Here is a 25,395-nt window from a genome sequence, read left to right on the forward strand (position 1 = left end):
TTTTAACTTCTTAGGTTTTTCATCTCTCTCCAGCATTTACTTTTGAGACACTGTAAGTAAATACAAGTCCACTTGCTCTTAGGGCGGGCTTCCTTGGCATTTAGAGGGATCCAACAATTTTTCTGGTCTTTGTTTTACTCCATCCTGCTGAGCGTAAGGAAGTGTGTGTGGGCTGGTGGAGCAGGAAGGGACCGGCCTCAGAAAGGACCACCAAATATTTTATTTATTTTACTGGGAGGCTTCAATCTCCAAGACAGTGGTGGTGAGACGGGAGGGTGTGTGAGAAAGCAGGGAGCCAGAGCAGGGAAGGCACAATTGGTAGTGGTCTCTGGCAGCTAGATCAGCTGAGGGAATCGATTCTGGCTGAAGTAAGTGTTGCCTCGAAAAATCTGGCCGGCGACCCTACTCCCAGTCTCATCTTCGGTATCATCCCCGGCCGACTTTCGGTGAGCGTTCTGGTACAGCACAGCACACACGCCTGTGAGCCAGGCGGCCACAGTGCCGGCCGCGAAGATGCAGAAGCCGACGAGCAGGAGGAAGATGTAGTCCTGTTGGTCCAGGTGCGTGATGCACTTGTACTGGAGTGGGTTCCCCACCTTGGTGATGGGCCACCCTTTCAGCTCGGTGGGCTCCACGCATGTGGCATTCTGACCATCTGTGAGGAGAAACACAGCAGGCAGTGTGCTGAGACAGCAGGCTTCCCAGTGTCCTCAGCCAAAGGGCAAGGTGTCTGGAGCTCACGGCTCAAAGTGTGGCCTACGGGCCAACGGCACGGGTGCCGTCTATACTTTGTTAGAAATGCGGAATCTCAGGCCCACACCAGCCTGTCTGAGTTACCTGCTCCTCAACAGGAGTCCCATGGTGTGTGGTAGTATACTAAAATTTAAAAAGTGCTGTGCCCGGGGCTGTGCCTTACACCCAGGCTTAACTGCATTCGGACCATGATAATGGCCTTTGCTTAAGACCCTCTTTAAGGGAAGGGGAGACTCCAACAGAAGGTTGGAAACTTAAGCATGCTATGTTGGAACTTTTGCACTAAGGTTTACCAGCTTCCCCTCTTCTCTCTCTTCTTCAGTCTACCTTTCTCCATCTCTTGGTCCCCTTCTCTGTACTAGTTCGTGAGCCTGCTCAGGCACTACTTTATAGTTTGAATGTTAATTGTCTGCCTAAAAGATGCATATTTTGAAACCTTGGTTCCCAGCTGCTGTGCTGTTGGGTGACTGGATCATGAGGGGTTAACCTTGTGAAAGGACTCATTACTCATCAATGACTTCACAGCAGAGGGCTGTTAGTACGTGGGGCTTAGTTGGAGGAGGTAGGTCATTGAGGTGTGACTTTGAAGGTTCTATCTTTCCCCTGGACCCTTGCTCACTGTCTGCTCCCTGGCTACTGTGGGTGAACACCTTTGTTCCGCTCTGTGATCTCTGCCTTGATATTCTGTGTGAATACAAGCTCACAGCAATGAGATCAAGCCACTGTAGGCTGAAGGTTCTGAAATAATGAGTTCAGAGTCAATCTCCATAACTTTACAATTGTTTCTCTTAGGGATTTGGTCACATTGATGAAAAGCCAATTAACAGAGACCATTAATATCGCCCAAAAGAATCAGAAACCATTTACCTCAACTTTAGGGAGGGACAAGATCCCTGGGAAGGTCTCTGGTATGTTCTTTGTATGGAAGTCTGGGAAGCTCAGCATAAAAGACTTTGCCAGTAGGTGAAGCAGTTCTACTTCTTAGCAATTGTATTGGCACTCACCAGTTGGTTGCACGAATGACTTGAATATTCAGTCCCTTTTAGCAGCTGATGCAGCTCCCTGGATGCTTCTCTGCGTGCCTCCCCATATCTAGTACCATGTACTTCAGTATATATCAGAAGGAAAAGAGGGCTCGAGCGATACAAAACAGGGATCCCATCCAAACCATCACCCGCTAGTCATGCAGACTTTGCACGACACCTCCTTCCCCATCTCACAGGCACAGACCATGATGTGTGTTCTCAGGGTAGTTACCAGGATTGGCAGGCATGGGTGAGAAGACAGGCCACTGAGCCAGGGATGCGCAGTACTCGGAAGTCTAGCCTCAGCTCTGTCTTTCTAGCTCTATGTACTCTACCATGCTGATGCCGAGGTGTATGCTAAGGCACCCAAGTAAACGTACTCAGCATATTTATGATGAATAAATCAGCTCCAGCTCAGAGTCAAGACTAGGGTTTGCAATGACCACAATTAATCATAATTGCAACTACTATTTTCTAAGCTTTTAGTGCAGGCTGACCTATATACATTTTATCTCATGTAATGCTTACAATCATCTTGATGCTTATAATATTTTTTTATCTTTAGTTTATAAACAAGGAAATGGAGACTTAGGAAGTTTCATGATTTGGAGGTTCTAGATAACTCAAAGGATCTAGCCAGGAGACTATAGACAGAAAACCAGGACTGAGCTGTTGCAGGCAGTGTAGAGACATGGGAACTATAACCAGAAGATGTAACAGAGAAGATTCTTTTAACCATAGAGTAGGAGCTGTGCAACTATGTGGTAGCATCCATGTCCTTGGTGACAAGGAAGTTAGAGAAGTAGGGTTGGTTAGGAAATCCTGACAGAAGCTAGAGGCAGATGAATTCTCGAGGAGTTGGCTGGAGGATGCCAGGTGGGTCTGGGGGCCTGGAAAGGACAGTTGAAGGGTGGGAAAGTTACACCTGGGGCGTCAGCGGCTCACGGTGTTGCAGATGAGCTGTTGGAGAGGTTGTAAACCTAGGAGAACAAAGACTGTACCATGTTCCTTGCTTGCAGTGATCACTGAGGGCAGGAGAGAGTGTGGCCAGGTATCCCTGTGGGCCACCCTGCTCCAAGTGATGGTGTTCATGTAGACGGAAAGGGGCTGTGGGCATGGAGGGGCTGAGAGACAGACGTGGTGTCTTGGTCTAACTGAAGGCTTCCTGGGCTCTGCCTGAGAGTTCAAGAGTGGAGCTAGGGGGAAGCTGCTGAAACTTCCAGGATTCCATCCAGACAGGATTCCCAGGTCACCTGCTCAAACTGCCAGAGAAAGACAGTTTTGAAAAAGGAAAACGTGGGATTCTGAGGGTCGGAGCTGTGTCTAGGGGTTTATCTCATTCTATTTTTAAAAAGATTTGGCTTTCAAATTGGGGCTTGGGCGGTAGAGATGAGACTAAACATTAAACACACACTTCCCCATTTCAGAGCATTAACTTTGAAAGGAGCAATTAGGCAGTGATTTTAATGCATTGTTAGGCTGCTGTGCGAGTGAGGGATGTGGGTGGTTCTGTTAGGAGGGAGGCTTGGGCTTTTCCACAGCTCCCCTGTCTCCCTTCCCCCATCACATCACTGTCAAGGCTGAACTTCTCTCTCAGTCTCCCTGCTCTGTGCTTCCAAGTTCACCAGCTACGGTCCAGGTCACACACAAACGCCAGACTGCTCCCCCCAGGTTTAGCTTTTTCTAGACTCACATGATTTAAAATGTTCCTGTGATCCCCACTGTGGGCCTCAGTATAACACCCCCAGCGCCTGTCCTGGCTCCTCTCAGCACCTGCCCCCTTCATTCTCTCTTCCTGGCGGCACTCCTGGTGGCTCCCTTATTCTCCAGTCTGAACGTCTTAAGCTTGATCACATCTTGCCCTGGCTCTCATCTGTAGCGAGGTGTGCCACGTAACTCATGGCACCCACAGCCTCTTTCTTCAGTCTTTGCCTGATCAAGCTCTTCCCGTTCTGTAAGAACTAACCTTAAAGCGTCTCTGCTCCTATGAGACCTTCCCCAGCCTTCGGTCCTCACAGGTCACAGGACATGCTGATATTCCCTCCTGATCTCATTCACAGCCTTGCCCGATATCTTTATAGTGCACATGCCACAGTCTACCTCTGTGTGATGCTTGTTTCCGTGACTGCCTTTTCTATTCTACCAGAGGGCGTTTTAGCTCTTGAAGGTGTAAAGTATATCTGATCATGATTTTATTAATAAGAACTATTAGTCACTGCTATTTGTAAGTATTTGGAGATTTTTAAGTAAGTTTTAAAGACAACTGGATTCTAGTTAAATTGTTAAAGACAATTGGATTCTAGTTTAATTCTACTGTGGTTAGAAACATGTTCTGTCATTTTGAAAATCCTTAGAAATTTCTATTATGGCCTAACATTAGGCCAATTTTAGAAAATTTTCTTTGTTCTGAAAAATACATATTTTACTTAGATTGTAGTATTATAGAGATCTACACCTTGCTGACTTTTTTTGTTTTTGTTTTTTGTTTTTTCGAGACAGGGTTTCTTTATGTAGCTTTGCACCTGTCCTGGAACTCACCCTGTAGACCAGGCTGGCCTCGAACTCACAGAGATCTGCCTGCCTCTGCCTCCCGAGTGCTGGGACCAAATGCATGTGCCACCATCGTCCTGCTTACCTTGCTGACTTTTAAATTTAATTTAAATTTTATCTTTGCTTGCCTCTGTGTGTGTGTGTGTGTGTGTGTGTGTGTGTGTGTGTGTGTGTGTGTGTGAAGGTAGAGGTCTTAGTCTCCCCTTATATGTGACAATTTATCTCTGAACCTGGAGCTCACTGTTTCATCTGGGCTGCCAACACGCCTCAGGAGTTCGCTTGCCTCCACCCCTCCAGTACTGGGTTACAGAAATGGATGACCATGCCTGGCTTTTAACATGGCTGCTGGGGATCCAGTCTCAGGTCCTCATCCCTGAATAGTAAGAGCTCTTTACCCACCGAGCCATCTCCCCAGTCTCTTTTGCTTACTTCTTGTGTTTTTTTTTTTTTTTTTTTTTTTTTTCCGAGACAAAACAAAAAGTTTTTTCTGTGTAGCTTTGGAGCCTGTCCTGGAACTCCCTCTGTAGCCCAGGCGGGCTCCAAACTCACAGAGATCCACCTGCCTCTGCCTCCCGAGTGCTGGGATTAAAGGCGTGTGCCGCCGCCGCCACCACCGCCCGGCACTTAACTTCTTGATCTATAAATATAGATTGCCCCTGAATTCTTGTTAGTCCATTGGTTGTCTATTTGTTCCCGTGGGAAGGAATTTTACCTTTTATAGATACATTCTTAACTCAAAACCCTCGTACGAAAGTCAGCATTCCGTTTAGATCTGTCGTGCTTTAGCCTCTGCTGTTAAAAAGGTGCACAGAAAGCTCTGACTGTTGCCTTGCAGTTGTTGACCAACGGCTCTTACTGTCGTAAAGCCCCTTGCTGTAAAGAGCACCCTTGCCTTAGTGTGGCTGGACTGAATTCCTCTGAGCTACTGTTTGCATTGCTTATCTTTCCCACTCTTTTAGTGTTTCAGTTTTCCTATGTTTAAGGTATATTTTTGTGTGCAATTTATAGCTGGGTTTTTTCCCCCCACCCAAGCTAGTAAAACTTTGTCAGTCCGTTGACATTTTGTATCTAGTAACTTACTTGTTTCCAGTTCATTTCATTTATTTTATATCCTATTTCTTCACTTTTTTGCCTTCTTGTTTATTATTTGAATCCATTTTCTTAGCTTGTTAGTAATATATTATTTTTCCTAGTCTGATTTGGTGATTCAGAGATTATATACCTGTGTACTGATTGTGGGGTATTTGATGTGTGCCAGATACCATATGAAGCATTTACAGAATTTAGCTGTAAAACCTACTCTGAACCAGTTTGGAGGGCAGTTTTAAATATTGCAAGGCTAGGGAATGAATAAACTATTTATCTATTCTTCCCTCTTACTAGGGCTACCACATGCTATGCTCTGACCAACTCCAGGGGCTCCATTCACATTATAGATGTGTACCTAGGCCTCTGATATCCTTTCTTTTAGTACTGCACCAGTGAGCCCAGAGCATCTGCCCCAGTTAAAACTCCCAGGCACAATTACAGATGTTATTAATGTTTAACTACTTTCAAATGGTTCCTAAGGCAACATAAACTATCACCTTGTTTATTTCTACACACTGCAGTAAACATGTCTTCAAGAACCAGGTGTATGAGAAACCAGGGAGTCTGTGCTTAGAGCCATACATTAGTTGTAAAAGGCTATGAGGCCTCCCTTTGAACTCAGGGTTCCTTCTAAGAGGACCCTTTCCTCGGCCTGCAGAAAAGCTCATAGTTCTGGGCAGGAGCCATACTCCAGATGTCCAGGCATTTGGTACAGAAGGAAACAGCCCCTCCCCGCCCCCCACCCCCACCCCATGCAGGCTATGCCCTACTGTGTGCTCAGTGAACTCTCTGGGATTTGGTGGGAGGTGAGCCTCAAAGAGGTGGCAGGGTATTTGGAGAGGATGGAATTTGAGGATACCCCTTCAGTGACCTCTCTGAACATGATTTTTTCTTTCTTTTTTTTTCCCCTTTCCTTACCTCCCTTCCAGTCTTTTTCCTTTCCTCTCTGCAATAGTTAGGATTCATTGTAGGGACTAGTGCCTAGTAGGTAATATTTATCATTGAGCGAGATTCCTAGCCTTTAAAATGGTTTGAAATAGAGGCTCAGTAGCTTTCCTAGGCTGTGAACTCATTCTGTCTGTAGTCCAGGCAGGTTTTGAACTTGGGATCCTCCCACCGCAGCCTTCCAAGTAACTGGAATTATAGATGAGCCCCACCAGGTTGGGCTCAAACTCCAATTTTTGTTGGCTTACATGTTTTGCTAAGAACATCTTGGCCCTCTTAGTCTTCATGTCTTTGGCCTATTGTTTGGAACAGGTTCCCTCAGTGAAACATGGAGAAAACACTATGACATCATTCTGTGTGATGGATGAATCTCCTGAGGAGATGGTTCCCTAGACAGGAATCTATCTGAGGAGCTTAGCAGGCCAACACCAAAGCCGATTGGCGGGCAAGGCCTTCGCCATGGTTTCATGAACCTTTTTACTTTTGACTTGGGCTCTACTCTTGCCTACCAGGAGCTACATTTCTTTATCACCCAGCTATCTTCCTGTGATGTCCTAAGTCAGGGTTCACCAAACTACAACCTGCTTGTTTTTATAATTTTTTTGAGGGGGGGCATAAAATCACTCTGTGCTGCATAGTTTTATGTCAACATGACACAAGCTAGTGTCATTTTGGAAAAGGCAACCTCAGTTGAGAAAATGATCTCACCAGATTGGCCGGCAGGGAAACCTATGGTTTATCCTCATGAATAACAATCAATTTATAAAATTTCAGGAGTGAAGGGCACTACTACTCACCAGTGGACCAGGAAGAAATGAGGGACTCTCCTTGCTCACATTCCACATCCGGGGTATAAGCAAATACTGTGGGTCCCACCTTCTCTATTATGGGCCTCGATTCTTAGTGTTCTTACCATGTGCAGTGTTACCCTGGTCTGACTCACCATCCTCCCTCCCTCACCCCCTTCCCTGACAGTCTCTCCTCCATGCAGCAGTGGGAGCCAACTGTCAATCACAAAGCATGTGACTACTCTGCCAAAAACCCCTGCCAGGCCTCCTTGTCACATTAGAACAAAACCCAGTACTTCCGTGCCTATTTGCTCTGTGGTCTGGCTTCTGTCTGGTTTCTTCTGTCTCGTTCCTTTCCTTTCCCCTGCTTCACCCTTCTCCAACCAGTCTCACCTTCTAGCATGTCAAACGCACCCCATCCTAGTGCCCTTGCCTCTGCTCATCCCCATGTCTGGAAAGGCCCTCCTTCCCCTCACTTCACATTTCCATGCCTTGCTCCTCACGTTATCCAGTTCTCTGCTCAGAAGCCGCTAGCTGGAGACCTCCTGATCAGAAGCATCTACCCGGCCATGATGACATAAGGGCCAGGCACACTCCTCCCCCGAGAGCAGTTGCTGCCGGTGGCACGACGTATGTTTGCTTACAGTCTTCCTCTCACCTGAGAATGTCAACTCCACACAGTATGTCTCTTCCACGGTGGTCTGCCCAGTGCCTGGCCCAGGCCCTAGCACTTGGTAGGCATTCAGGCTCCAGGCTGCGCTTCTTACAAGAAAATAAATTGAGAATGGCAGGAGTTTGCCTTGAATATGACTTCAATTCCAGTCTTGGTAGACTTCGGCTGCTGCTGCTGCTATATGTTATATGTTGTTATATGGTATTGGGGATCAAACTCGGGGTCTCATATCTACTCGGCAAATATCCTACTACCAAGTAATAGACTGAACCATGAAACACTTGTTGTTTTGTTCTTGAGACAGGGTCTCACTGTGTAGCTCTGATTGACCTGACCTTGATGTAGACCAGACTAGCCTCAAACTCACAGAGATACTTTTGCCCCTGCCTGTCTCCTGAGTGCATGGACAGAACCACCTGGTTTTGAAATGTTGCATCTTTCATTTAAAAACTACTTGACTGGGCTGAGAAAAAAAGAATCTCATTCAACCCAGGCTATCATGGTAAAACTACTAGCTGATCATATAAACAAACTTGAGAACATAGTCTAATTAATAGCTACTAGACTCCATCCAGAGTCTAAGACTAGCAACATCTACAAGGTCAAAGTAACAACTCCAAAAGACACTAAATCTCACACATAGTCCAGATTAGTAGCTGAAAAGATGAAGTCAGAGATGTACAGAGGGAGGCTTCAGCCACCTCTTGCTGGGTGGGCAGTGTGTGATCATCTCCCTGGTTGGGCCATAAGAACATGCAGGGTGTCACCCCTGATTGACTTGGCCTCCCATATGCTCAGAGAATTAACCTGTCTCAACAGAAATCAGCCCATCTTTGTCCAGTCTCTGTCATTCTATAATCCCTGCCCCAAGCAGCTTAGTGACTGCCCATGCAGGTCCCCCACTGTCTCTGGAAGCTGCCCTGACTACTTTCTTCCTGCAATCAATCTTGAGCGGTGGGAGTTCCCTTGGAATTCTTTAATTTCTCACTTCTCCTTAATAGAGTTTGCTTTTGATTTCCTTACCCTCCCATGAGTTCACATATTTGACCATTGTGAACACTAGACAGTGAACTAGAGAGCCACTGGCCCAGGTTGACTTCCAGTGACCATTGAGTGTCTGGCACTTTCAATTCCTGGGTCACACCTATCTGAACCCCAGATCCCCATTGCTCTGGAAAGAACTGCATTATTACCATGATGTGCCGCCTGATCACAGGTCTAAAACAATGGGACCAATTGATTCTGGACTCAATCCTCCCAAACCCTGAGCCAACAGTCACGTTCTCATGGTAAGTCAGAAATGTCAGGTATTTTATTATGGTGATGGGAAGATGACTGGGCAAGTGTGTAGCTCAATGTATTTCCCACAATTGTCTAAGCTAAACCTTAGGAGTTACCCTTCACTTTTATTTTTATTTTCCCAATTTCATTCATTCATTTGATGCAATATTTATTGGGCATTTTCTCTTTGTCAGACTTAGTGCTATTTTCTAAAGGTACAGGCATACTGTCATAGTTCTCCCAGTATATTAAGAAAGTGGTTAAATTAATACAAATTTATTACCTACAGTTTTGCCAGAGAAGAAGTCTAAGGAACCACGAGAAGGCCAGTTCAATCCTAAGTCCTTTTGTTTCTACCTTCCAGATTCTTCTGTCCTACTTCTCTACACCTCTATTCCCACTGCGGCTGTAGGCCACTATTCTTGGCCTCCTGTTGGTCTACAGGAGCTTAATTCCTAACTCTGTCTCCAGACTTGCCTGCCTTTCAGGGCTTCACGTGTGTGATACATAGGATGACCCTCAGACAATTGTTCAGGGTCATTTAGGATAGATCCTTGTCTCACTTTCTAGTTGCATCAATCATGTTGCATTCCTCAAGGATAAGGTGCTCTTTATCTGTATAGATGAGACAGTGAACTAGAGAACCACTGTCTCAGGCCTTGTACTGATGCTTTCTAGAAGCCCAAGTTTGCTGGGTGGTTTGAGAAGCCACATGGAGAACTCTAGTACTTCACCAATTGAAAGACCTTTAGACAACTTACTCTCAGGAATGCCTTTTGGGTTGAGTAAGGGAGCCTGTCAGAATTACTAGTTAACCACTCTTTTGGGGGTGGTTTAGTTACTTCCCTTTCTGCCCCTTCACTGTTCTCAGAAAGATTATCATCTAGCATCAAGGCCAGGGAGTATTTTATAAGATATGACAGCCAGGCTGGCAGAGTAGTTGCCAATGTTTGAACCATCTACTGCATAAAAATTATTTCTCATTTTCTCTCAACTCTTCTCCCCACCTGCCTCTAGTCTTTATTTCAATTTCTCTGGTGGAGGAACTTGGAGCCGAGTTAACATTTATAGTGAAATGGTCAAAGACCTGAATTCATTCTGGAAATCTAAGTTTTGGCACAGCTGAGGGTGACTTTGTGCTTGGTGTGTTGAAATGGGGCCCATTGTCCTATTACAGCTGCCTGGATACAGGATAAAATAGCCTCAGGATGGAACTAAGATGTTCCCTGCTCAAATGCTCTGAAAATGACTTGGACCTGAAGCAGCACATGACCCAACCCATCTGCTCCCTGCAGATGTCTCTCAGTTGCCTAGATTCCTCCTTGACTTTTGGGCCCCACCACTGGGGCTCCATTAGAACTGCCCAAGGACTACATTTTAAGAGGTGACACAAGGGGACCCTCTGTCCTAAAACTGCTCCATTCCTAGCTCTGAATTCTTAATTTCTGATTGTTTCCTGTCAAACTCAAATACCCCACGAGGGAAACATTTCAAAACATTATTTCCCATTAGCATCTCAGTGCAAATTAATTTGTTCTCTACTTGGAACAGCCCCAGAAGCTTTAGAACACAGGATATTGCCATAGGCTCTCCGAGAAGTGGCCTAAGGACACTTGTATTGGCAGTTCAATGACTCAGTTTAAGGATCTCTGTTTGGGTGTGTCAGGCCTGGGAAGAAAGACGGGGACACTGACTCCCTAGTGGTGGAGGACAAGTTGACGGAACTCAATACAGGCAGTAGAAAAATGCCAGAATTACAGGCTTCCTGCTTCTTAATTTCCCTTCCTACTCTGGTTGTAGCCATCTCTACTAGGAATACCTCCTTCTCCACTTTTACCCATCATGCACTTGTTTACCTGGGGTCCCGTCTGTTGAGCATTGCTCTCTTCTTCTATTATGTATGTCTTGCTTTTCTATTTATGTATGAAGCCTGCAAATACAAGGGATCTTGGAGAATTTCAAGTTCTACTCCCCAACTTTAAAGACAAGAAAAGTGAGACTCAGAGTGAGGGAGCAGCTCTCCTAAAGTCACACAGCGGGGTGCTGCCACCAGGGCAGGGCTTTCTGGCTTTCCACTCTGTTTTATATCTCTTCTACATCCCTACATAATCTGATTAGGCAGGAATTAGGACTTCAAAACATATGAAGATTGTGACACAACAATCTTCATATGTTTTGCGTGCATAAGAATAAAATAAATGTTCTCGAGTCAAATAGGTTGATGTGCCAAATAACATACACTGTTTTTGTATAAAAATGGAGAATAACCTGGAACTTGGATGTCAGGATATATCCATGCTGGGCCAAACCAGACCCAGCAGTCACTTACCTGTGAAGATACTTGCTATAGTTTGGATATGAAATGTTTCCTCAAAACTCATGTTGACAGCTTGATCACCAAGGTAATATTCAGATATGGGGTCTTTGGGAACTAACTGATTCGTAGGTTCTCTGACCTAATCAGTGGGTTAACCCATTGATGAATTCGTAATTTGAGGCCATTACTGGGAAGGGGTAGAAACTAAAAAGTGGGGTCTCATTATAGGAAGTAGCTCACTTTGTAGAGAGTCCTTCCTCCTCTATCTCTTCACCATAAGCCTAGAAACCGTGGGGCCAGCCAACTGTGGACTTAAATCTTTGAAACATAAACCCCAACAAACCTTTATCTCCTTTAGGTTGTCTTCTCAGGCATCTTACCACAGCAAAAACAAACACCAAACAAACAACAGCTCCCTCCAACACACACTAAAACACTCCTGGATTCTGAAGCCTCTGCTTAAGGTTCCTTTGTTAAATGGCTTCCCCAGCACTGTGAGAGCCACTATCCTGGGTGGCCATTTAAATGGACAGACATGAAATAACAACTAGAAATGCAGGTCAGTGGTACTCCACATTTCAAGAGCTCAATAGCCACGTACAGCTAATGGCGGCTGTATTGGATATCACATATAAAGTGTTTCCAGTGCTGCAGAAACATCTGTTGGGCTGCCCTGGGGCCGACTTGGGGGGTAAAGGGGAAGCAGACATAGAGAACATCCTGGGAATATTTAACCCTGTCCCACTAGGGAAAACAAATATCCCGGGAAGAATTCAACTGCCACTCTCTCCTTCAGATAGCATTAATGACTGGAAAATTACAGCTTCAGCCAGGAATTAGTTCACCTGCTTGCTGACCTGGGCTGAAAAGGAAGTGGAATGCATGCATCTCTTTTTAACTCTGTACTCATCAAGGCTCATCAGGGAACCTGACATCTGGCATATCATAACATACTCCCATTTCTGCTATCTTCTGCATTTGGAAAGTGAACTGTGTAAGACGGAATACTTTCATGTATCTGGTTAGAGTGTCATTGTAGGATTTCTTTTGAGTAATACTTGTATAATAATAGTCTTGCTCGTTTGGGAAAGTTACAGTATTCCTGTTTTGTGCAGCATTATGATGAATTGAGGTGAGCAAAACATTTCAGTTTCCTGTACAGCCTCCCTTTCAGGGGGTCCCGGGCCCAGGATATGACATATGGATGGGCATATCCTCATTCCTTTTCTTGAGTCCCCTTCATCTCCTTTCAGGACCTCTGCTTCCTTCAAGGTTTCCCACAGTTGCAGAATTCATATTAGCTAATTAGAGATCCCAGTAGTTGACCCCTTCCTCTTATAGGAGAGCTGGTAACAGTGCAGGCATACTTGTATTATTCTCCTCAGGAAGTTAGTATTCTTGCAGGGACCTTTTCAAGGTCATGGCATTGGGGGAGTGAATATCCTATGTCTAATTTCAGCTCAGTAGTAGGCAGCAGTTGGGGAGGCACTGGAGTAAAGCTTTGCTCAGCACTTGCAAATCACAAGGCTATGCCGCCCCACATGGACTGACTTTCTCTTGTCTTCTTCCCCGGAAAGCTGTATATCCATACCTGCCTCTGGAAGTAGGATTTTCTTTAGGTTGAGCTTAAAGACCCAGATTTGGTGGTGTAGGCACAGGCACCTTGGTGGTGCTGGTTCACCCTGAGTCTCATAACTCACTGATAGGTGACTAAAGCTTTACTTTGACCTCCAGTTTGGCTCTCCAGGGTCTGGAAGTCTGGGTTCACAATTTATCTACTATCCAACTCCTTCCAGGAGTCCCCTTGCCTCTTTCCTCCTGTACTACAATTCTGAGATTTAATGATCACCTTCCCAAGTTCTATGCACAACCCATCTATATCTCTATAGTCCTGTTTCCTGGACAGTATTTTGTGTGTTGAGCTTTCTTGAAGTCCACCCCTTGTCCAAGGAACCACTTGGCTGACATCTTCTCTACAATATATTGTGCATATCTCTTATCTACCAACTAGTTGTTTACAAAATGCTTACAAAGTGTCAAACTTAATGCTAATCACTGTTCGTAAATGTTCTTATTTCATCGTTATGACAGCCCTAGGTAGGTTGCTTCTATTATTATCCATGTCTTAAAGATGAGGAAATAAATTGAAGGTCAGATATATCACCACAGAGAGATTAAATGACTTATCTGATATCTTATCGATAGTAAGTGTCAGGCTAGGATCATAACCCAAGTCTATTTCTCTTCAGAACCTGAGCTCTTAGCACTGAGCTCTGTTGTCTGCATGGTGGCTGTCCATCACTTGTAGGCAAGATTGGTAGAAGTGTGTGTCTAGGCATATACTGGCTCCAGTTTTATTTAGCTCTGCTATGCTACAGACTTTGGGGCACATAACGATGGGGCTGATCTCCTAGAGTTACATGAGTCTCTGTATATAGCCCCTCTGAGCCTGGGTTAGTTATACCCATTGCCAATTGTTCGGTAATGGGAGTCACTCAAAATACATTTGAAGGGATGAACAGATGTACTAAACAGTAGCATAGAAATCTGTTACTTCACTGATTTTTTTTAAAAAATTGTTTATTCTTTAATAAAAAAAATGTGTACTAGTGGGTTGTTTGCCTGCATGTATTGTAAGTGCACCACAGGCATGCAGTGCCCGCCGAAATCAAAAGATGGTGGAACCGGAGTTACAGACAGTGGTTAGCTTTTATTGTGAGTGCAGGGAGCTAGGGACTGAACCCAGATCTTCCTCAAGAACAAGTGATCTTACCTCCTGAGACATATTTCCAGCCCCTCACTTCTTGCTTTATCAGGGACATGTAGACTGTCATGGCAATGCCATACTGCCCTTAATATTGCACTACAGGGACCACACTAATGCTAAAGGATAGTGTCTCCTCCCATCAACAGAACCTATTTACAACTGGAGTCTCCTTTGTAACCAGGCTACTTTGCTTACGTCATTGAAATTCTTTCTGTATCCTGAACTGTGGCTATCTGGGGGAGAAGTATGGGTTCCATTCTAGAACATGTCAAGCTCCCCATTTTGACAGCAAATGTAGGATATAAGCAGGAGAGTTTGCAAATGAGAGTTCACCAAGAATGTTTGTCTATAGCAAAGGTATTTCTGCCCTATAGAATAATTATAGGAGAGTCAGTGAAATAGTGCCTCCTTTGCATTAAAGTCTAGCTAGAGGGTGAGAGACATCTAGTGAATTTTACTGTGTGTTCAGTTTGGTGTATGTTTGTGTGCATAAGTGGGTACATGTGCATTTATACATGTATGTATGGTATTTAGATGTAATTTATAGGCACACACACATATGGTGATACCTACCTTTGTGTTTGTGTATATGTTCATGTGTTTTTATGTGTATTTGCATACATGTATGTTCATGTTTTTTTGTTGTTGTTGTTGTTCTGTTTGTTTTTTGTTTTTCGAGACAGGGTTTCTCTGTGAGTCCTGAAACTCACTTTCTAGACCAGGCTGGCCTTGAACTTACAGAGATCTGTCTGCCTCTGCCTCCCGAGTGCTAGCATTAAAGGTGTGTGCCACCACCTCCCGTCTTATGCTCCTGTTTGTGTGTGTACACACACATGTGTGCAAGTGAGAGGAAGATGGGGGAAGAGGAGGATGAGGAGGAAGGAAAGGATGAATATGAGATTGAATAAGACCCAAATGAGGGCTAACGGTAAAGTAGGCTTCTCCTTTTAGAGTCCAGATAGATTATGTGAAATCTGGACAGGTAAAGGAATATTACAATTACTTGTTGATAGTGCCTGTTAACAACAACAAAAAAAGATCTTTTATGAGTCCTAAGTAGTAGGCAGATATGAAGTAAAACTGGGTTAGTTATATTTAACTAACCTGACATAAGATATGATTTTCAGATTTAAAAGATAATACGGTCTCATAAAGACCTTGCTATAGTTTTCACCTAAAATGTTTCCTGAAGGTCCGTGTGTTAAAGGTTTGTCCCCTAGTCCATGTAGTTCTTAGTAGGTGGAGGAACCTTTAAGAGGAGAGGGCTAGTCGCAGGAATTTGTGCAGCTGTGTGCATGCCCTTGCAGGGGATATCGGGACCCCAGTCCCTTCAGCAGTCTCCTCTGCCACAGGCTCACTGTGACACATTGCTTTGCTACAGGTCCAAAAGCAGACCATGGAACCTTCAAAACTCTGAGCCCAAATAAGTAGATTTTCTCAGGTATTTTGCCAACTGACCCTAAACTGCATAGTTCAGACCTCAACTTGAAATCAGTTTTTTTTTGTTTTATGTTTTTTTTTTAAACATTTATTAGTGGTGTGATTTTGGTTAAGCCAGCCTATGTCCTCATCCAATGACAGAATTAAAAATATCAATTCTAGTCACTTACCCAGGCTAGTGGCACAGAATTTATTTAAAGTTTGGTGTGATATCCAAGCAAAGAAAATGAGACATGTGAGGAAAAACTGTCTCTGTTGCAGAGATTTATCTGGCCTTGGCCTATTCATGTTTTCTGAGATATCAGCAATGAACAGGAACAATGGGGTCATATTTCTCCAAGAAGTGGTCGAGAAGGCTCCTCTGAGTCTCTGGACAGCAGAGGGGGGTGAGGAGATCAGCAGTTGTGGGTCCCACTAGCTATATGGGAAAACTGTGTCTGCCTCTTATCCGTGAGAGATTTATGAGCTTGGCAAGATCGATATGCCTTCTGCTGTCTTTGAAAACATGCAGCAAAACAGACCTGTTTTTATAATCTTGTTCAATTGTGGATGGAATTGAATGAGTCAAGGAGTCCAAAGGAGTCAGCCTGAAAATTCCGAGAAGACACAACTGTAAGAGCAGAAATTTGATTAAGGAAAATTGTATGAGGGGTGAAAGCTTGGTGAATTGCCTGGCAGGCTTAGGAGCTGGGATAGAAGGTCAATTGCCATGGGCTAGTCAGCTAGGGTAGGAGGTTGCCCTGGCAACCTGGTGGCCACCACTCAAGGGAAGTTTGTATGTATAGCTGGACCGCACAAATACATGACTTGTACAAGGTTGGGCCTGTCAGCATTCTGTGGTGGAATGGAGGAGGGGCTCATAAGGTCTTACCCCACCTGAGGAGCTTTTGACAGTTAGTGGTTACCAGGGAAGGGGAAGACATTTTCCTCAGTGATGTAGCCAATGGTAAATGGCCCATGTTCCTGTATCCCTGTAAATAACACCTTGCCTATGTTCATGTGAACAACTCTAACTCATCAATCTCTCTCCCACACATATACATATGCGTGCGTGCACAACATGAACAAGAAGGGAGACTAGTTGGAAAGAAGAAGGTTGGTGGGAATGGAAGGGGGGGGGTAAGAGACATAGTGGGGGAGTGACTATAACATATTATATGTAATTAACAAATGCTAATTAACACATTTGAGCTCTAAAAATGTGTAGGTGGGGATTTGGTTTGGTGTGATATCCAAGCAAAGAAAATGAGACATGTGAGGAAAAACTGTCCCCGTTGCAGAGATGTATCTGGCCTTGGTCAGATGAATGTGGGGATAGGCAAGGAAAGGTGCTTGTCTTCGCACCAGATCCCTGTGTGAACTGGCAGGCACAATCCCATTTAGGAACTCCATTCCATGCAGGGAAGTTGACTCTCTAGTAGAGATCTCTGTAGAAAGCACACAGCACCAGTGGATGCAAAACGTTCTCTGACTCCTCTTAGAAGAGATGCTATCATCTAAGATGCTTAGACAGATGCTGTCTTCGCTCCTGTCTTCAGTCTCAGTGCTATTGAGATTTCTGACAAAGTTACAGCTCCTTTTTGTTCATCCTAACAGTACAAGCTGGAATCTTTGGCAGCAGAGTCAGATGCCCATGGCACAAAAGGTAAGGAGGCACTCACCCTGAGTGCTTATTCTCAGTGCCTCCTTAAATTCTGGCCAGGAACCCTGTTTGCTTCACTCTGGTGGCCCCTGGGAGGCCTGGAGGGCAGGTTTTCACTGGTGGTCATCGGGGACTCTCCCCACCAGTTTCTGCAGTGTCATTCTTGGCCAGGAATGGCCAAGTGGACAGCACCAGTGGCTCAGGGCTTTCGGTAAGGGGCCTCGTTTCTCTGAAGCTCTGACTTCCCTGAGGTTGAAGGATACAGCAGAGTCCCTGGGAAGACGACATGAGGCATTGGGGTACCGAAGGAGCCATGGCAGAGAGGCTTGGGTCAGTGGCTGGAGCACTGTCGGAACTCCCCCAGGTAAGGCTCCAACACTGGACTCCCCTAGCCTGACACTGAGCACTGTGATCTGTCCTCCGATTCATGCTATTCTTTCCTTCCTTGTGAGGTCAGCATTTCGAAACAAATCAAAGCCGTCCCTTCTCTGCTCTGTCTCCTGCTGTCCCTGGAGCTCCCATGCCGCTCTCCCTGTGGAACTTTCCCCTCCACATCTCACAGTCTGGTTGGATTCTCTCTCACCTCCGAATGGCTGAATTTCTTTTAGACCTTGGAAAAATTCAGTCACTGCACTCACCAGATCCACACTGTTTACCGACGGAGCCCAGTGTCCCTGAATTACCCTGTTACATTACAACTACAATACTTGCCATTTACACACACATTTTATTGGCTACAATTCTGCAAATTATGTAATATATACCAGTTTTATGGATGGGAAACTGAGGTGCAGGGAAATGAGATTTTTCCAAAGACAGACAAATAGTAGGTGACATGTCTGAACTCTGAATTCTCATTCTAGAACTTTCCCTATTAAGCCTTGTTGCCTCTCCAGTCAAGCCATGGAGGGGCCAGGCCAAGCAGTAACCGTGCTTTTGGTTATTTTCACCCAGCTTCCCTTCCATTCTGACCATCTTCTGACTCACCTTTTCAGAAACCAAGTCCCCCGGTCCCATCATATCCTTCCCCACTCCCAATCAGTCCCTCACCTGGGTACTCCGTGTGAGAGAGCAGTAAGTGGATGGCCAAGCTCAGGAAATCACAGGTGCAGTTCCAGGGGTTTCCACTTAGATACACGGTCTGGAGCAATGTCAGCTGGTGCAGGGAATCGTGTCCCAGGATCTGCAACCCGGTGTTCCGGAGGTCCAGGAACCGCAGGGAGCTGGTGTTGGCAAAGGTGTGTTCGTCGAGAGACAACAGGTGAGGGTTGTTCGAAATGTTCAGCCGCACCAGGCTGCTGAGCACTGAGAAGGTGAATGGGGAGATGGAAGTTAGGTTGTTGGAGCTGAGGTCAAGGTAGATGAGTTTGAAGACCCCGATAAAGGTATAATCCATGAGCTCTCGGATCCGGTTGTTCTGACAGTCCAGGTAAACAAGGTCACTGAGGAATCCCAGCTGCATGGCTGGTAAACTAGTGATTTTGTTATTGCCCAGGAGTAGCCTCCTGGTGTTCAGAGGAACGTCAAGTGGGTATTCCATTAGCTGCTTATCTGTGCAAGATACTTCTTGGTCTTGACACAGACAGTTGGTTGGGCACTTGGACCCTGATACCAGCCCCATTCCTAGAGAAAAGAGTAACAACTGGGGGCCAGGGCCTGAAGCAAGGGACATAGTAAGAAGCCACAGTTCCCCTCCTTCTACCTTCCTGAGGGCGGGCACACGCTGTCCTTCTGATCTGAAGGCTGCCGAGGGGTGGGGCTGGGCTGGGCAGGGCAGGGGATGGGTGCTGGAAAAAACTGTAACACTCTAGCTTTGTGCAAAGCAATTTTCCATTACAGGAGAACTGAACAGAAGTTGAAACGCGAGGCCCAGTGCCCTGCTGCCGGCTTGCTTGGTGGCCCTGCCTCTTGCTCAGTCCGGAGTGCTGTTGGAAGCTTGCCCACTTGGCGGCTTTGAAAGGTCTCACCCTTCCCCTGCCTTTGTAAGTGAAGGGGAGCCAGGGGAGAGCCACATGACAATGAGGTCGCCAGTTGACACTTTTGTGATGTCAGCAGCCTCAGGAGACTGCCAGGCAGAAGGAAAGGCTTCTCAGCTCTTCTGGGAGTTTGGGGGGTGTTTTGTGTATGTAGGTAAGCTTGCTCTCTGGAGGAGTTGGGCATGTGGGTGTCGGGGGACACGCATAAGGGCACTATGCGCATGTGTGTGCCAGTGCGTGCTTGGAGTGTTCATACCAGCTCCTCAAAGAGGTGTCAGAGAGGATGTGGCTAGATCGGAGCCCCTAACTCATAGGGGGACCTGGGATGTCTCCAGCCCCATTATCCTTTCTGATGATCAGCTCCCAGAGTGGGTATTTTCATGAGTTCTGGATTTTGAGAGGTGCCAGTTGTTTTTAGAAGATAGGAAGAGGGTTTGCCTCTTTTGTAATAAAGCAATGGGAATTTCTCTGATAAGGCAGGACTCTAAGATTATATTTTTAGGTTGTATACATTCTTGTCTACATTTTGGGGGGCGGGGAAAGAGAACATTAGTATTTCTAAGGACTTTTTTGAACAATTGTAAGGTACTCTACTTAAAACAAGGCCGAAATGTACATATTAAAACAAAAACAAAACCCCAGTGTGATAATATGAATAATTTATCACTTGCATTCACCTAGAACTTTAAACACACTGGGTGCATTTCTAGTGCTTCTTCTGTGAGTTTCTTCTGCTCAATAACTGCTCACAGATGATAGGAGTCTTTTGGAGGTACAGGGTCTGGAAGTTCTCTCTGGGATGTGTAACTCACTCCATGGGGGAAGGCATGAGGTCAGAAATGAAGATAAAACATCTTGGGAGTTAAAGTTGTATATTTATGGAAAATAGGATCTTACTCTTTAGAAGGCTTCATAGATAATGTAGGTAGGAATATTAATAACTCGGTGAAACCTGTACTTAGCTTAGCATAGTGCCTGGCACTAGGCATATAATAAATATTTATTGAATGAATGATGCGTGAATGTCTCTGATGGGTTGCTTCCTTTTCTTGCTTCTCTGCCAAGAGAGAAATTAATAAAGTCAAGTGGATTCATGGCTAGTTAGCTAATGCTTGATTTTGTTTACTGACTCAGCATTTCTTGGGTGACTGGCTGGGAATTAACATGATGACTTAGGGATGTTTACTAAATTGAAAGTGACCTTCTTTAAGCAGAAATTTCAATCACTTAATGTAATGCCCTAAATGATAGTTATACAAATTGAAACAAGATTTAATTGATAGGGAAGCCAGCCTTTCTTTGTAGTTAAAATAAATTCTGTTTTAAAAACATAAAAACATAAGCAAGTCCCTCCCTTGAGCTTCGAAAATTGCTCATGAGATAAATTTAGATCATAAAAATCTATAGAATGAGATTAATCTCCAAAGTGGCCATTTCCTCTGGGAGTCGCAGTGGAGTGTGCTGCTCTGGCAGGGTCTCCTAGGGACACTTTATTAGATGTGGGTCATGTGTGCTGGCCCCTTTGTTCCCATGAGTGATGGTCACTGACTGACCTCTGAAGCTCTCAGAATGCTCTGACTTTCTACTCTCTCTTTCTTTTTGAAAAGTGTTTTAATTACACTGTTTAATTTATGTATGTGTGTATTTGTGGTGTGCATGTGTGGGCACAGGTATGCCACATTGTGGGCATGGAAGTCAGAGGACAACTTGTAGGAACTCTCTTCCATCCACCCTGTGGGTCCTGGGGACTGAAACCAGATCATTACTCTTGGTAACAAGTGGTTTTACCAACTAAGCCACCTCACCAGCCCCTCCACCTTTCTTTGGTACCATTCTGTCTCTCTTAGAGTCTTTCCTCAGAGAACCGTGACTCCAGGCTGCCCCATTTAGTTTTCCAGCATTCTTGACTTCTTCGAGACAATAGCCTGTTTAACCATACTGTGCAAGCACCCTCACTAGCAAAAGCTCTAGATAGATTGGTTATGCTGAAGGTTATTGAGCGGCGGCACTGACGGGCTGCATCTCACTCCCTGGAATGGTCAACCTCAGTCATTCCTCTTGTTTTAGGTAGCTGTGCAGTTTCTAGTCCTGCGGCCTCAACACTCACGGGTGCACTGTGATTGTGGGAGGTCAGACCTGCTTCCTGAATGTGTTCATTTTGATAGCGGAGTCCATGTTGTTGGAGGGCTGGGGAATCGGCCAGTCAAGCACTTGCCATGCGCGAATCCAGTGACCTGAGTTCAGTCCTCAGAACCCACGTTTAAAAACTCGGAAGGCAAAGACAGTGGATCTCTGGGGACTGCTGCCTGGCTAGCCTAGCACACCACCCACTCAGTAAGTCCCAGCTGACTGAGACCCTGTATCCAAAAATGAGGTAAGGCCGGGCGGTGGTAGCTCACGCCTTTAATCCCAGCACTCGGGAGGCAGAGGCAGGTGGATCTCTGTGAGTTCAAGGCCAGCCTGGTCTACACAGTGACATCCAGGACAGGCTCCAAAGCTACACAGAGAAACCCTGTCTTGAAAAAAACCAAAACCAAAACCCAAACCCAAAACCCAAAACCCCAAAACCAAAAACCCAAACCCAAACCAAAACTGCCCCCCCACACACACAGATAACGGTGAATAGACAATTATTTCTTAAATTCTCTTGTCTGTGAACTTTAGGGTTTTTTTTTTCCTCAAAAAAAAAAAAATACCTTCTGTGACATTATTTCTTAGATCGTACTTTTGGACAGTCTGGATCAGGCTGTTTGCCACTGGCTGAGTTGCTTAACTTCTCTGGGCTCTATTTTATTTTTTTTTTTCTTATATCTATTTAGGGAGGTAGGCTGGAAAATTTATACATCTCTGTAGAACTTCTGAACCTCTTTCATGGTGGAAAAGTGTTACAGGTGCTGAGGGAAGAACAATGGGGAAGAGTTGTGGGGCCAAGAGAGTGTACCCCCAGAGTGTATCCTCCGAGTGTACCCCGGGAGTGTACCCGGAAGCCCTCCACACGGCTGCAGAAACAGAAGCCTCTCCCCAGAGAGCTGCTGACAACCCCAGCCACAGCTAGGCTGTCCTCTCAGTGTGTGTGTGTGTGTGTGTGTGTGTGTGTGTGCCTCGCCAGCCCACTTCTGCCCCCTAGGCAGCCAGGGGCCATGCCTTCCAGGAGATGAGTGGTCACGGCCTCGGTCCTGCTTTTAACTCTTATCTGATGGAGCGTTCCCAGCTTAATGGTCCCTTCCTGGTGCCAGAGAATCTCCAGTGGCTCTGGGTGGACTAAAAGGCAGCTTCTGTGGGACGACAGGGCAAGGTGACCTATGACGAAGTGGCGTTTCTGAGACACGGAAGTTCTCTCAGAGTGAGGGGATGTGACTGACGAGCTAGGCTGCTAAGGGCCCTCCCAGGTTTGTTTAAAACGTCCACAAGAGGCAGCTGTGAAAGCAGAGGGCCGACACTTGATGCTTGCGGCCAAGTCAAGCGCTTACACAGGTAAGCCACTCTTACTACTGAGAATTCCATGTAGCTGCCTTGCTTCAGGTGGTAAGGGAAGCTGACGTGGTGATGCTTTTATTTGCCTGAGAAGAAAGGAGCAATGAGGAACATACATGCCATTGTATTAAAAGTGTGAGTGGGCGCCACTGAGGGCTCACATGGAGTTATCAACCAGTGGTACGCAGGCCAATATTGTTTTTGTCTTTCCCAGCAGTTAAACAGGTGTTCATATCTAAAGAAGTATGAGAGCCACTTGGGACATACAATTCACCCCAGACTTTGAGCTTGCCCGGCCTTTCTCCAGCAGAGTCCTCTCTGCGAGCCTGGGACCATGGGGCGGTGCCGAGAAAAGCAGGTGAAAACAAGTAAGGTTAGTGTGGAAAAGAGAAGAAAGTCCCAAAGCATGCTGGGAGGGTTAGGGCCCAGGCCCATCAGTATGTATGTAGTTGTCTGTATATACCTTGGGTCTGATTTTAGTATCAGCTGATATAAACTACCATCACCTTTTCCCTCAAGGTTGCCTGAGTTTCCCACTTAGATAGACTTTAAAGAGGTTGGAGGAACTCACTCCAATTTCTTGTGCTCCCCAGGAATGCTTTTGTTTTCAGGATTCCTCCATATTGTGCAGTTCCGCAGCACTCATTATCCAGAGGTGACCAAGGGGAAGCCTCAAAACTGCATACAAGATTTAGTGGAAGAACTGGATCCCACCTCCAGCTCAGAACAGATGGTTCTTTGTACCATGTGTTAGTGGTAGTTTGAATGAAATTGGCCCCATAAGCTCTTAAGGAGTGGCACTATTAGGAGGTGTGGCTTTGTTGGAGTAGGTGTGGTCTTGTTGAAGGAAGTGTGTCACTCTGGAGGTGGGCTTTGAAGTCTCATATATGCTCAAGCCATGCCCATTGTTTCAGACCATTTCCTGTTGCCTGCAGGATCAAGATGAAACTCCTTCTCCACTCTCAGCTCCTTCTCCAGCATCATGGCTGCCTGCATGCTACCATGTCCTGCCATGATGATAATGAACTAAAACTCTGGAACTGTAAGCCACCCAATTAAATATTTTCCTTTATAAGAGTTGCTGTGGTCATGCTGTCTCTTAGACAATAGAAACCCTAACAAGACAGATTTAAAAGTGAAGGTGTGACTTACAGCTGCCAGGGAGAGAAGGCTTGGTTTTCCAGGTGCCTTGTAGATTTCAGTGTGGGAGATGCCTGTATAATGTAAGCTTTGGGAGAAGACTTTATTGATCTGGGTGGTGGTGGGCATTCACCTTTAACCCCAGCACTTGGGAGACAGAAGTAGGTGGATCTCCAAGTCTGAAGCTACCTTGCTCTGCAGAGTTAGTTCCAGGACAGCTAGGCTACACAGAGAAACTGTCTTGAAAAACAAACAGAAGATTTTATTTAGTGACTTGGGTGTATACCAGTGCTTCCTTCTGTGGGCATAAGTCTCCCCTTTGGTGAGAGGGTGATGGACATTGCCTTTCTAGGGCTGTTAAAAGGACAGTAACTGCTTTTTACCATCTACCAGCCTCAGGTACATGCTCTTCTAGCCATCCAGTGAGTCCTGTAGTATGATCCCATCTTATAAATGAAGGAACAGACTCTAAGAGGTGCCAACACCCAAAGTTACAGAACAAACAAGTAACAAGAACTGGAGGGGTCCAGGCACAAGCCTTAACTACCAACCACACCATCCACAAGAGCCCTGAGCACTCACTGTGTTTTTCATTAGTTCTATGGAATAAATTGACCTCCCGGATCAGGCCACTGGTTCTAATTGTGACTAATTTATACGCTGGGGCTCTCTGTCTTTCAGAAGGCCTATGACATTGTTAATCCTTAACGCTGTTCTTTTTTGTTGTTATTCATTTTTTTTTTTTTGTGGTGCTAGGGATTAAACCTAGAGCCTTATGCTAGGAAAGCACTCCATCACTAAGTTCTATTCCTAGCCCTATTTATTTATTTATTTATTTATTTATTTATTTATTTATTTATTTTTGTTTGTTTGTTTTTTGCAGACAAAGTCTCTGTAGTTCAGGCTGGCCTTGACCAAACAGAGGCTGGCCTTGAACTTCTGATCCTTCTGCCTCCATTTCCTAAGTACTGGGTTTAATGTGGTGCTAGGGATAGAACCCAGGGCTTCATGAATGCTAGGTGATCCCCCCTACCAACTGAGCCACATCCTCAGCCCCACCCAGCTCCCGTTAACTTCTTATAGCAAGCTTTGAGACTATTCAGTCAATGATCTTTCTTGTGTAGGGGGAGAAACTAAAAGGAAGACCAATTTGTTCACTCGGAGAAGGAGTGGTAAGCTGGACATGCTAACTCGTGTGTGCAGCCCAGCACTCAGGAGACTGGGGCAGGAGGATTGCTGCTAGTTTAAGGCCAGGCTGGGCTGTAGCGTGAGATCCTATCTTGACACCCCCTCCCCTCCACCAGCCCTCCAAAAATGTCTAAAAGAGGGAAAGAAAAGAAAAGGAGCTAAGACATGATAACAAGCTTAGCAGTGACTGGGGTGACTCTGTTTCCCTGTAGAGCCCTCACCCTCCATAGGGCAGAATTCCTTCCGGGATCATCTAGAACATACTGTGTCCATTGGGAAAACGGGTGTCTACATGGTGCATAACTGCCCTGGTAGGAATCTCTCTGTAACCCAGGGGTGGCTGCCCC

At 45.5% G+C, this 25,395-nt stretch overlaps 1 protein-coding gene and 1 long non-coding RNA gene across 3 annotated transcripts; one reads left to right on the forward strand and one right to left on the reverse strand.

The window, feature by feature from the left end:
• Positions 1–200: 200 nt before the first annotated feature.
• Lrrc52 (leucine rich repeat containing 52) lies at positions 201–18,942 on the reverse strand. 2 transcript variants are annotated; one of them, XR_013043390.1, is made up of 3 exons: positions 18,321–18,942; positions 17,534–17,880; positions 15,765–16,238 (listed from the first exon to the last, which is right to left on the reverse strand). XR_013043390.1 is itself a non-coding variant. In XM_076547933.1 (2 exons), the coding sequence occupies exons 1-2, from the start codon at positions 18,940–18,942 to the stop codon at positions 336–338; spliced, it is 942 nt and encodes a 313-aa protein (XP_076404048.1). In that variant the 3' UTR covers positions 201–335. The 2 variants fall into 2 exon arrangements, 1 of the variants encoding a protein (XP_076404048.1); XM_076547933.1 differs by lacking the exons at positions 15,765–16,238; positions 17,534–17,880 and adding an exon at positions 201–655.
• A 16-nt stretch (positions 18,943–18,958) lies between these two features.
• On the forward strand, positions 18,959–24,606 carry LOC121821344 (uncharacterized). Its single transcript, XR_006062101.2, has 3 exons — positions 18,959–19,400; positions 22,935–23,093; positions 23,656–24,606. It is a non-coding gene; the product is annotated as an uncharacterized LOC121821344 (long non-coding RNA).
• The last annotated feature ends 789 nt before the right edge of the window (positions 24,607–25,395 follow it).

Source organism: Peromyscus maniculatus, chromosome 11 (assembly GCF_049852395.1).
Source record: "Peromyscus maniculatus bairdii isolate BWxNUB_F1_BW_parent chromosome 11, HU_Pman_BW_mat_3.1, whole genome shotgun sequence".
Taxonomy (NCBI): domain Eukaryota; kingdom Metazoa; phylum Chordata; class Mammalia; order Rodentia; family Cricetidae; genus Peromyscus; species Peromyscus maniculatus.

Excerpts from the sequence above, each read along its gene's own strand:
- Lrrc52 (XM_076547933.1), bottom strand. The coding sequence starts at position 18,942 with ATGTCCCTTGCTTCAGGCCCTGGCCCCCAGTTGTTACTCTTTTCTCTA. Across the intron at positions 656-18,320 it reads CTCTCACACGGAGTACCCAG|ATGGTCAGAATGCCACATGC; the intron begins GTGAGGGACTGA and ends TTCTCCTCACAG.